Consider the following 12290-nt stretch of genomic DNA (forward strand, 5'->3'; position numbering starts at 1 on the left):
ACGCCTGGCCAGCTCGGGGCGAGTGGTCCTGGGTGTGTCACTGCTCGGAGAGGAAGAACAACTTGTCACCAAGCGGAACCTGGCCACTGAGGCCTTTCTCAGCCGGGTCTGCCTGTGCTCAGCCCCTCCAGAGACAGTGACTCTATCGGGTTTCTGACCCTGCAGACGCTAGGAGCAAGCTGGGGCGCTTCTGCTCCAGCTGTGCTCAGGCCTGGGCGGCCCAGGGGTGCACCGAGGCTGCAGAAGGCAGCACGGTGCAGCTGTAGGTCTGTATTGGGGGCCGTTCTGCTTTGCTCTGTGTGGGTACAGGGACGTGAGTGTGCTCTTTTTTCTCTGGTCCCTGAAGGTGGACAGAACATTCACTGCAGGGGCAGGGAGCCTGCAGATGGGGTGTCCTGGCCATGGGGCCAGAAAACCCCATTATTACAGCGGGGAAGGGAGGACTGCATCTCTCCTTGCGTAAGCAGAAGGCAGGCAACAAACCAGAGCCAAGTCTCCATGGGCTTTTCCCGCTCCTTCCCACACTTTGATGACTTCTGTGTGAGGAGAGCAGTTAGAAAATCACCAGATTCACCACATGACCGGCTTGACAAAGGACCACACATCCAGCTAGTTGTTCTTTTTCTAAAAGTCTGCTCAAGCTCCAAAAATTACTGTCAACAGAGAAAGCATCTCCCAGGCCAACTGAGCGACTCATTGTCTTGAATTGGTAAGTGAAACTTAATACGTCTCAATACCAGAAAAATATAATTCATGCTATATGGGGGGCCCTATATATGCTGGATGTATCACACTGCCATTTAAAAATGTCCCCATAAAACAGGGACTTCACAGCATTAGCCATGCTTTAGGACATAGGAGAATCTAACACAGAAAAATGAAAAAGAGCAGACATCAAACTCTTCTGCGAGTGGGCGGTCAAAGACAGTATCTGCAGTTTCATTCCAAAGTCTAGTATTCACCTGCCGAAGGAAGGGGAGACACAGCTCTGCGGTACATTATCTGGATCTCCCTGGAAGCCCCCACTGCACAGGCAAACCACAGACACACAAACACACACCACGGTTCCCGAAACAACGGTCCTACACACCGCTTTTTTCTTGATTTTAGCAGCCTTTTGCATCCTCTGAGCAGCATGTAAGAGAAGAGAAAAGCAGTGGGTGTAGAGGAGAAGGGGCAGTAGGGTTATTTCAGTCTTGGGCTCAACACCCCAGCATCAGATCTGGTGTCCAGCAGAAGCCCCCGTGGGGACAGGCAGGACCCCCTGCCTGTGTCCCGCACACACACCGATCCAGACAGGCTCACACACACGGCCCTCCAGGGCCCGGAATGACGACCAGCGTCTCTGTTCACAGGGCCACTGAGGAGGACGGCAGGCAGCGCAGCAAGCCACGCCTGGTCAGGGCCAGAGGACCCAGGTCTTCCGCTGAGGGGCACTGGCTGCAGGGTCAGCACCGCCCCTCGCTTGCTTCGCTTCCTCCTGGCCAACACGGACAGCCTTGTGCTGACCACTGGGGGTCAGTGTGGGGTGGGCAGAGAAGCCAGGGGAGAGGGCAAACAACGCTCTCTCTGCCCAGAGGGGGCACCGCCTCAGACTTGCACGTTCCCTCCCCTGACCCCATCTGGCTTTTTAATGTGGCCTCACTGTTTCCCTGTCCATCCTCACCTGCTGTGCAAAAGCGGACAGCCCGACATGCACCTCGAGCTGCAAGCATGTCTGAGTTTTCCTTGAGGTCATGCACTTAAATAAAACGTGATTTATTTTCCCTTTTCTGGGAGTATTTTGAATGGTGCTAAAAATACACGCATTGTTGAAATAGGATTTGAGGCATCAAACAAACATGTTTTATAACGGGAATGGTTTAGAACAACTGTCTTTAAGAAGCTGTGTTTCCGAGGGCCTGGGTGGACTGTTCCTTATTAAGGAACCGATGGCCTCTGTGCCCAGCCTAGCATTTGCCCAGTCATGGTGCAAATCTCCTCGGCCTGGTCGGGCGCGTTGGCTATTTCCACTCTGCACCGAGGGCAGTGCCGTCAGAGCTGGACGGGATGCCTGTACCCCGCTGCGTCCCCCACTGCTGCACTCCCCAGAGGAGCCCTCCCAAGTGGGCGTCCCCGGGGCCCCAGCAGCAGGCCCACCTTGACCCTGCTGACGGCCTCCTGCGCCTGCATCATGCGGATGTTTTTGGAGGGGTTGCGTTCAGAGAGCAGCTGGGTGGACCCCAGGTAGTTGGCAGCAAAGATGATCCCATCGATGAGGTCTTCCGGCTCACAGGGCCCTGGAACTGAGGGGGCGCAGAGTGAGGTCTCCCCAGAGAGACATCGCGGACAAAGCACTCGAAAGCCTGGCCCTGGCACCAGCACGAGGCAGCCAGGACAAGCGCACGGGAAGGGATGAGCCTCCGGGAGCTGCAGCTGGCTGGGGCGGCTGCTTCCTTCCTCACGCCGCCGTGCCTGCGGCGGTCACTGCACAGAATCAACACGTGCGCCGGAAGAAAGCGCGAAGCGTCAGGAGGGCCACTGGAGGTAGCTCAGCTCCAAGGCGACAGGCACGTGCGGTATCGTGCGGGGAAGGCGCTGCTTCCCAAACCCGATGGCGCTTTCCGCGCCTTCCGTGGAGCCCGCGGGATCTGGGGGCAGTGATCCGCAAGTGCCAGCTCTCCTCCTCCAGCCTGTCCCGTGGGCCCTGCTGCCTGTGGCCGCTCTTCTACTACAACTCAGGCCCAGGCTGGGCAGCGCAGTCCTCATTCCACCCGCTGCCCCTAGACCACGGTAGGCCGACGGTAGGCCGACAGAACTTCCAGGGCGTTCTGTCCCCGTGTGGCTCAAGACAGCAGCCGCTGGCCACGTGCACCCTGGGTGCTTGAACGGTGTCTCCTGCGAGTGCAGGCTGAACCTTTTTCCCGCATGTAATTATCGCTCTGTGTTTGTAGACTGGACCAAAACCGGATGGTGTGCTGTAGAGTGAGACCTACGACGGGGAGTCTGTGCTGAACACACAGTATGACAACTACTCACGCAGCATTTGCGCTGCATGTGGCAACGATTTACAGTGAGGTTATATGGAGATATCGGCATTTTATACCAGAGCAGTGCGCAGCGGCCTCCGGTGGGCGGGCACCCAGTGAAAGCTCCTGCAGGGACAGGTGCCCAGCACTGCCTGGGCAGGGCCCACACGCTGACTGAGAGCAGCCATGGATTTGGGAATCCACAGGACTCTGGGACCATCCCCAGGGACACTGAGATGACTGTGTTTTAATTAACTGAAATATCAAAGGCCATGTGCTAGCCGCTAGTGGCTCCCGTACAGAACAGCGCTGGCCAAACTTTCCAGGAAAGGGCCGGACGGCACCTACTGTAGCCTTGTGCTCTGCTTCAAGGGCTCACTTCTGTGTTTGGACTGTAAAGCAATCACAGATGATACTGAAATGAGTGGGTAGCTCTATATCCCAGTAAAACTATAGCCAGAAGGATTTGGCCCTGGGGCTGCAGTTGGCTGTAGTCTACGCAATATTCAGCCTTCCTCTTAGGCCCAGGATGGCTGCCTTCATCCCCTCATCATTACACATCTCCCACTCAGAGCCGTCCTTTGTGGGGGACTTCACCCTGGCTCCTAATTTCCTTCTCGTGCCCTGACTGCCCTCCCATGTTGCCAGCTACTCCAGTGTCACAGGGCCAACTGCCCTACACTTCCCTGGCACTGTCGCCAGCAGCCTCCTGACCTTCCCTTTTCCCTGCTGGCTGTCCCGTGGTTCCCCTCCACTCCCCGTGTGCTGTGCCAGTGAGCCCAGCCAGCCAGGACGCCGCTGCCCATCACCTCCACCACGCCTGCCCGGTACCCTCACCCCCGTGCCTCTCTGCCCTGCTTGTCTGCCCCAGCGTTCTGCAAAACTCTAGCCTGTTTCCTTTGGGTGTGCGGGTAGAAAGAGGATGGTCCTCCCAGGACAATCAGTGCCATCAGAAATCCACTGCCAAGCCATGGTCCCAAATGTCCCCCAAACTCTTTGACAGGCACAGCCTCTTCCCCCGGACAGGACCTCCTTCATCTCATCTCCGTATCTTTTCTAGGGTACTCAGGAGGGAACCCAGGGCCTCGGTACTGAGCTACAGCCCCGGACCTAGTCGTTTCTTTAGAGGCAGAGCTTGTTAAGTCACTAAGCTGCCCAGCCTGGGCTCGAGCCTGCAGTCCTCTTGCCTCGGCCTTCCAAAGTGCACAGATTCCAGGTGCAGGCCAGCACACCTGGCTCCACTTCTGATCCTTTTAGAGTTCTGCAGCCCGGGCCCCCGGTGCACTCCTGTCTGCTTGGCTAGAGTCCAATCTGCCCTCCTCACCGCTTCCCCAGGGAGCAGAAGAGTCCTACCTGGAGTCTGAAGATCACCTGCAATCCCACCCCAGTCCTCCCGTGGGACCCTCAGAACCCGAAGTTTGTGTCCCAGCCTCCACTGACATGTAAGCACCCTCACCTCCAGGGGGATGGGATCAGGTGGGGCCTGGGGCAGCCGAATAGGTCATGAGGGAGGGAGGGAAGGAGAAAGGAAGGGAATGAGAAGAAGAATTAAGATGTATCACGTACTCGTACCAACTCCCCACACAAGATGCGATCAGGTTCTGCAAATGTGCGCTGATAACAATTTTACACAAGAACTCCGCACCAAAGACCTGAAACCTGGGTAGAGTAGCTGTGTCATCAAGGGCAGCGCTGTGGCACTATTGTGGATGCTCCTTCAATGACATATGGAAATCTGAACTAGATGCTCTGGAGACTGCGCGCCTCACTAGCGCGGTGGCGGCGGCTACCTGGGGCACAGCCGGCTGTCTGTCATCACCCAAAGCTCTAAAAGGTTCGCCGTCACCGTTACTATGTATGAATATAAAAGTGGGTCTTGTTTTAGGATTGAACTAAAAGTTACAAGAAAATTTAAATCAGAAAATAGGTTTCTTATTGAATAAATCTGCTAACCAAGAGCGGGACATATAACTTTAAAAGTTGCAGTGCTTTAATAAATGCCATCACCCGTGAAAGCTAATTTTTAAATTTATGTATTTTTTTGATAGAGGCCTGGCTTGCCCTCTACCCTAATGATTCTACCATTATTGGCAACTGAATTAAGTGGTCTGTTACTCAATTCTCTTCCTGTAAAATGGAAATGCCACTGAAATTGTCAGGGTGTTGTCCACAGCCATCCCACCCTGAACGCACCCAACCTTGTCGGAAACTGTTGGGATGTTGTGACTAAATTCACAGTTAATGCTACAATTTTGTATGTTCTGACCAAGTTTGCACGCTTGTATCTGGTAATCTGAGCAACTGATTTGAAGACAACAATAAGCAATGAAAGAACCACTGGTGAACTCCTACCATCTTGTCTAGTGAAAATCTGTATCATTGCCAATGTTTTATCTAATAATTATTTTTCTATTCTCTTTAATGGTTTGAACAATCTTCCATTCTTACATCTGGTAATCTGAGCAACGTAGCTGAAGATAACAATATGGAATATAACAACCACTGTTAATCCCTGTCATTTTGTTTTGAAACCCTGTATCACTTTTAATGTGCTTGCTCTCTTTTATGTTTGTGATGTTGGTATGCTGCTATTGTTCTTTTTTACTACTCTCTTTAAAATAAAAAAATAAAAAATAAAAAGTCCCTGTACTCAAAACAAAACAAATAAATAAATTCCTGTAAAGATATGAGCACAATGCTGGCAACAAAGTAAGAATTCGATAACAAATATGTTAATATCTTTTTAATTTTATTTTTTTGTGACAGGGTCTCACTATGTAGCTCAGACTGGTCTTGAACCCATGGCGACCCTCCTGCTTCAGCCTCCCAAGTGTTAGAATTACAGGGGTGTGCCACCACCCTGGGCTTATTGGTATCTTTTTTCAAAGATTGAAATTAGCGCCCTTATAAACAGGAGCCTTGTGAGGGTATGACAACATGACAGGTGCCGACGCCCTGTCACCCAGATCCATTTCCGGCCCCCTGGAGAGTGAGAAATAAACTTCCCCTGTTTATAAGCCACCCAGGCGACTGCACTTGCCTGAGGCAGCCTGGACTGAAACATGAGTGCCCTGGCCCCACAATACTCCTCCCACTGCCACAGGGGACCAGAAACTGGGTCCTCTGTCCCCTGTTTGGAGCCTCTTGAGGTCCTGCTGCACCTCAGGATGGAAGCTGCCATCCCTGGGCCTCAAGACTTACGTCCCTGTTTGGACATCAGTGCTTACGGCAGGCTGGGGAGGGCGTGACTGCTCTGCCACCTCAGTGTCACAGGCCCCAGAGCCCGGTCCTGAGCCTCTGCCTGTGTCCCACCTCTAGGGTCTATGGGCACCTTGCTCTCTGCAAGGGGCCAGTGGGAGCAGAACGCTGCCCACCAGGAGTGGCCTGAGAAGTGAACTTGAGGCTGTAGGGCAGCAGCCTGACGCTGCAGTCACAGACACACAACCCTCTGCGAGCACAGAAGAAAGCGGCACACGACTTGGGACGGCGCGGAAGAGCATTAGATGCTACTTTCACTTCCGCGAGCTCAGCCCTGTGGACTCCAGGTTAAAGTTCCCAGGTGACTCTCGGAGGGGCCCCTGGACTCAGACTGTCTCTCTGAAGGCACACTGTGGGCACACCTGAAAGTCTGGAAAGCCACAACGTAAAAAGGAACTTCACGGGGATCCCCCACCTCCCCCCTCAGCGCCCAGAGGCCGTGTCCCCTCCTCTTGGCGCTCAGGTTGCGTCTCAAGGGCTCTTCGGTGATCTGGAAGCTTCCTTCTTCCAGGCCCTCATGAGGGCTGGTGTGAAGATGATGCCCTGCCAGCCAGGCCTGCAGAAGCTACTGATATCTCTGTCCCCCAGCCCTCCCCAGTGCCAAGGCCTTCACCAGCGTGGCAGCTGGGCCCTCCCTCGCCCTGTCACCTGTCTCTCAGGGGAGAACCACCTAAGGCAGGTGGAAAGTGGGCGTGATGATGGACGGGGAGGTGAGCGTGGCCACTAGTACCCCTCATGCACACACAGGAGGCCTCGCTGGGCACGGAGACGCTGAGCCCGGGGACAGCCAGGCCTTCAGACACAAGGGGGCGCTCTCTGGGCACAGAGTAGGGAGTAAAGACGCTGGTGGCAGGCGGAACTCTAACTTATGAATGTTCTCGAGCACCTATTATTACCACAAACCCAAACTCCGACTAGAAAGAGATTGCTGTCAGGCCTGGAGACAGCATGGACACCTGAGGGGGAGGTAATGCTGCCATCTGGTGGCCTGGAGGCCAGGCGTAGAACAGGTGGCCCTGTTCTATGTCCAGCTTCCTCATCCCTTGTCGGGGAGGGAGAGAGGGCACCCCCACGGGGGTCACACTTCACAGAGCAGCTCCTGACAAAAGAGCACCCCGGACAGGGGCTCAAGCCTTGGCTTCCAAGCCTGCGACTCCCCAGGACCCTGACTTTGGGACCTACTCATCCTGGTCCCAGGACATCTGCTCTCCGGTTGCATCGGGGCCTAAGAGGATGAAACACGGGTCCCGCTCAGTACCAGGCCAGGCCCAGAGAAGGTCTCCCTGAGGGATGAGACTGCAGTGAACGTGGCCCTGGGGGACTACACAAGGTGGGTGGATGGGACAGGGCCCGAGACCTTTGCCTCCTAGAAGCAAAGAAGTCAGGAATCTCCTGAAAGGCACAGCCTGTCCCTGCCTTCCCATGCAGGGCTGGGGGTCAGCACCCAGGGAAGCGGTGGCTTAAAGGGCCCCAGCCGCCAAGGGCACGAAAGCCTGAGCTGAGCCCTCCGGACCGCACTGCAGGGAAGGACTGGCGCCTGCCGTCCCACGGCACCGCCTCTCGTTCTGGTGCTTGACCAGCGGGCAGCACTGTGTGTGCCAAGTGGGTGAAGGGCTTATGGGGCAGCCCTGGGGTGGAACCCTGCCCATCTGTCCCCTGGCAGTCGTGGTTACGCTGCAGGTGCACCCGCCGGGGAACACAGAGGCCCCTCCAACAGCGGCCCAGTTTGCCCTGCCTCATGCAAGCACACCCTCAGGCATGGTGCTGGACGCTGACCATCCTTCAGCAACAACCATCCTTTGCCAATGGCCACCCGAGTGAGGCTGGATGCAGTGAGCACTACTGACCAGGAGATGGCGCCACTATGTCCCGCTGGAAGGCGCTAGGGTGCCAGGCCCAGGGCCTGCCTTGGGCCAGTGTCCTCATGTCCTGTATGTGAGGTAAGGGGCTGCACAGCACCCCATGGGCCCTGTTTCCTGCAGTGCAGGATGCAGCACGCCTTGCCTTTGAACCCAACTTCCACTTGGGAGGCTGCTGCCTTCTGAGTCCTGGCCTGCCAGTTCCTCAGGGGACCCTGGCCAGCTCTCCGTGCCTTGATGATATTCACACTTCTGCTGCAACCCATGTCTCCACGTGGATTTACGAAGGGCAGGCCTCACCTCCCCCGGAGAGCACCTCACCGCCCAGGACTGGCCTGGGGGCCCAGGGGCCTGTGTGGGAGGGGTGTCCTACCCGGAGCAGTGCCTACTCCCAGGACAAGGCCAGGGGAGGATACAAGGTCTTTGCTGTAACTCCCACAGATGCCTCCACTCTGCCGGGTCCTCGGTGTGCCTGCACCACCCACTTTTCCAACAGGAAACAAGACCCGAGACAGTGATGGGACGTCCTGCCTGCTGGCCTGTGCCCCCCCACCTGTTCCGGAAGGGGAGAGCGGGCGGGGTGTCACCAGAGGGGCGAGGCGTTCCTTCAGACCCACAGCCATACTTCTCAGCTGCAGGCACGAAATGCAAAGCCAAAGGCCAGCACTCCCCTTCCACAGAAAAGCAGCTGGGCCTGCACGGTGTGGTGCAAACTCTGCTTCCTGTGCTCAACTCCTGCACTACCCAAAGTTGAGACCACCAGAGGGAGACGAGTGATGAAAGAATAAAGACTTCAAGGAGTCCTGCATCCCCAGAAGGCGATTTCTCCTCTTCAGGAAATATCTCTGATGCTTATTCTCGGGTATATAAAGTAACTACTGATTGCCCGGAGCTGAGCTAAGAAGGACCAGCACCTCCACCAAGAGCACCACCCCTGCCTGAAGAAGCTGCTGCTTAAATCGCCCCTTAGGAGACCCCGGTCCTGCTGGCCTCTCATCAGCAATCTGGACAGGGAAGTGGCAGGGTCTGACAGAGCCGCCTCCGAGGAGGAGGATTATCCTGACCATGGAACCACACAGAGGCTTCCTGTGCACCCAGGCCAGGTCCAGGTGGTCTTGTGAATGCCAACAGTGGGCCTGGTTTTCCCTGGGTCTTGAGGGGGCAGCTGGGTAAACCTGGGGCAGAGCTGCAGATGGGCACATGGTAGTGCATCCGTGAGGTGTGGCCGTGACGGACAGGAAGTCCTGGGTATAGCCCCATGCTCAGTGCCTCAGCCCTTCATGGAGCAGGATAGAGGATCAACCATGAGGCAGACATCACTGCCCCAATTTCACAAATAAGGAACATCCGAGTGGGGCTGAAATCTTGCCCAAGATCACTGTCAGCAGTTCAGGCATTCAGCATTTCAGATCCCACAAGCGAGGACCTGTGAGCTCCAGGACAGGAAACATAGAGCTCACCAGCTGGAGGGCAAGGCACACATCAACCCCACGGGGACAAGATAAATGCATCAGGAAGGCCCATGGGGATGCCAGGGAGAGAGGCGGGCACCCCAGAACAGAAGCAATGGGGGAGCTGATTTTATGAGGAATCTGCAGGTAGCTGCTCTTTGAGCTGAGGTCTGAGGGATGAGAAGAAACCAGCAAGTCACACCACAGAAGAAGGGAGAGCTTCCCAGACAGAGGCAGGGGCAGGGGCAGAGGCCTTGGGGTGGCGGGGAGCACTGTACTTTAGGAGAACGAGATGTCTAGGTTTCCTGGTACAGGAGATGGGCCAGCACGAGAGCAAGTAAAGGCTGCAGAGAAAATACTGGCCAGGTACAAGACCTTGGAGCCAGAGCAAAGACTGTCACTCTAGGATCTCAACCAGAGACGCAGCCTAAATGCTGTCCTTGAGAACTTAACGCCGGGTGACCAGAGGCAAATGGCAGAGAAGAATAGAGAACAGCTGAGGGGCTACTGCAGCGGTCCTAGCAAGAGTGATGACGACAGTGCGAAGCAAGGTGGGGGCAGACAGGAGAGGCAGGGCCAGGCTGGGATTCAGTCAGAAGGCCTGGGAGTCGGACTAGGCATGAAGTGAAGACGGGGAAGCCTGCATAGAAGGAGCCGCTGCTCACTGAAGGGCCCAGGGAGGCGGGCGGCCCTGGGAGTACGGATTCCAGGCAGGTTTAGTTGTGGAGCCAGGGCAGCTTCCAAAGGAACCTTGGGGCAGCTGACAGGGGTCCAGGTGGAGACACAGGGACGGAACGAGCTGTGAAGATGGCAAGGGAAGCGGTGGACCTGGCCGAGCCATCCAGGGGAGGCCCCAGGGGCCAGCTCTGCGGATGCTGAGAAGAGAAGGGGCCAGGGAGCGAGCGTCCCGTCTGGACCCGTGCTGGCGGTAGCCATTTACCCGGAGCCTTCATGTACCAGGCATTGTGACAAGGAAGTCAGCGATGACCTTGAGCAGATCCCAAGGACACTGGGCGGGAGCCAGCCAGTGGGTGGAGGAGTGCAGGAGGCGCAGGCCACGTGGCAGCCCATCTCCAAGCCGGCTCTGAGGAGACGGTAGCGTGGCAGTGGGCACAGGTGCAGGGGCACAAGGGATCAACAGCCAGCGGATCGAGCATGGAAGACCGAGGAGAGAAGATCAGGTGGAGTGAGGGGCCGCAGTGCAGCTCTGATGCCACAGACGGGGCACGGAGACCGCAGGCGGGGCAGGCGGCCTGGCCAGGGCAGGAGCTGCCTTCGGGAAAGGGGTCTCAGACCGGGAGAGGAGGCAGGAAGTGGTAAGTATCAGTCACAGAACTGGTCCCACACTGGACCCTCTGCCACAGGCCGTGGCCTTTGGCCCTGGAAAGGCTCTGTCACCTCCAGTGCCGCCTCCTCCTCCAAGCCAGCCAATGCTCCTTCACTGCAGTGGCCTGCGCCGCTACAAGCCCCTCTTAGAGTGAATCTGTGAGGTTGGGAGGAAGGAGATGATGTCTGTAAAATCAGACCTGTGGGACATTCGCCAGGGAGGGGCAGCCGAGGCTGTCACTGAAGGCAAGGGCTCGGAGCGTCAGGACCCAGTGAAGAGTACAAGGTCTCTGGCTGCGGGGAGGAAGAGAATCCATGACAGAATGAGGAAGGAAGGCTAAAGCCAAGTTCAAAATTGCCTAGATTTGCTCTAGACGGAGGTTAAACATAAGCTTGTATGTGGGAGAATGACGTCCCAGAAAAAGCATAATAAATGTAAAAGTTAGCAAAAATGGGAAAAGGCGTATGCCTAGCTCGATACTGCAGGGCTATTTGTAAAAACAAAAACCTGGAAACCACCCGACTATTCCTGAATAGGAGACATCCACTGCATAGCAGAGTTCCACAGAACGGCCTCTGCGTACTGATGGGCACAGTCCTGAGTCTGGGGACAAGCTCCAGGATTTAGGGTTAAGTGAGAAAAGCAAGACAGAGAAAGGGGGAGTTGAAATTCAACAACTTTTACCTAAGAAAGGGGGAGACATGCTTCAAATAAAAATAAATAGAATGCTAAGCATTACACATTGCACACGTGTACCAAAACATCACATGGTACCCCACTAATATATCTTTTATGTGTTTATGTATCAGTTAAGAACATTTCTAGGGGCTGGGGATTTAGCTCAGTGGCACAGCACCTGCCTGGCAAGTGCAAGGTCATGAGTTCAATTCCCAGTACCAGAAAAAAAAACAAAAAACAAAACAAAACAAAAGAATATTTCTAAAGCTTACGCAAAAATCAGAAAAAAATGTGTCAAATGTAAAAATGGTTATCAATGGAGAGAAACGACAGATGGGGTAAAGGGTAGAAAACGGGGGGAAACTGGATACCTTTGCATGTGCCCTGTGCTGTGCATTTGACTTTGGAGCCATGGAAGTGTTTTATATAATTACAAAATAAAATTCAACAAAAAAGTCAATTCCTAAAAATTAAGGGAAAAATAACACACACGAATCTGCGCCGCCGCTGGTGACATAATCACAAAAGGGAACACAATTCCCAAACACTGTCAGGCCCAGTCTTCTGCTCACACCTCCCTTGTGGGCTCTGCTCTAAGGACAAAAGTAAGCGCAAGCAAACAGCCATGCGTCCTTGGCAGCGTAGGCGCTGGTGCTCTTTGGAGGCTGTTGTGTGCTTTGCAGAATAAAACAAGCATAATCATGGTGGT

At 55.1% G+C, this 12290-nt stretch overlaps 1 protein-coding gene across 3 annotated transcripts in view; it reads right to left on the reverse strand.

Annotated features, from left to right (window-relative positions):
- Nucleotides 1–12290, reverse strand: part of Apba2 (amyloid beta (A4) precursor protein-binding, family A, member 2) — a 201215-nt gene that overhangs the window by 22992 nt on the left and 165933 nt on the right. For 2 of the 3 annotated variants that reach the window (XM_005381659.2, XM_013512683.1), the window contains 2 exons: nucleotides 2140–2285; nucleotides 1091–1126 (listed from right to left, as the gene is read on the reverse strand). In XM_005381659.2, coding sequence (XP_005381716.1) covers nucleotides 1091–1126; nucleotides 2140–2285 — 182 coding nt within the window. The remainder of the gene's footprint in view (nucleotides 1–1090; nucleotides 1127–2139; nucleotides 2286–12290) is intronic. The other variant, XM_005381660.2, reaches the window with a different exon arrangement.

The sequence above is a fragment of the Chinchilla lanigera genome, unplaced genomic scaffold (genome assembly GCF_000276665.1).
Source record: "Chinchilla lanigera isolate Chin_1 unplaced genomic scaffold, ChiLan1.0 scaffold00015, whole genome shotgun sequence".
NCBI classification, from domain to species: domain Eukaryota; kingdom Metazoa; phylum Chordata; class Mammalia; order Rodentia; family Chinchillidae; genus Chinchilla; species Chinchilla lanigera.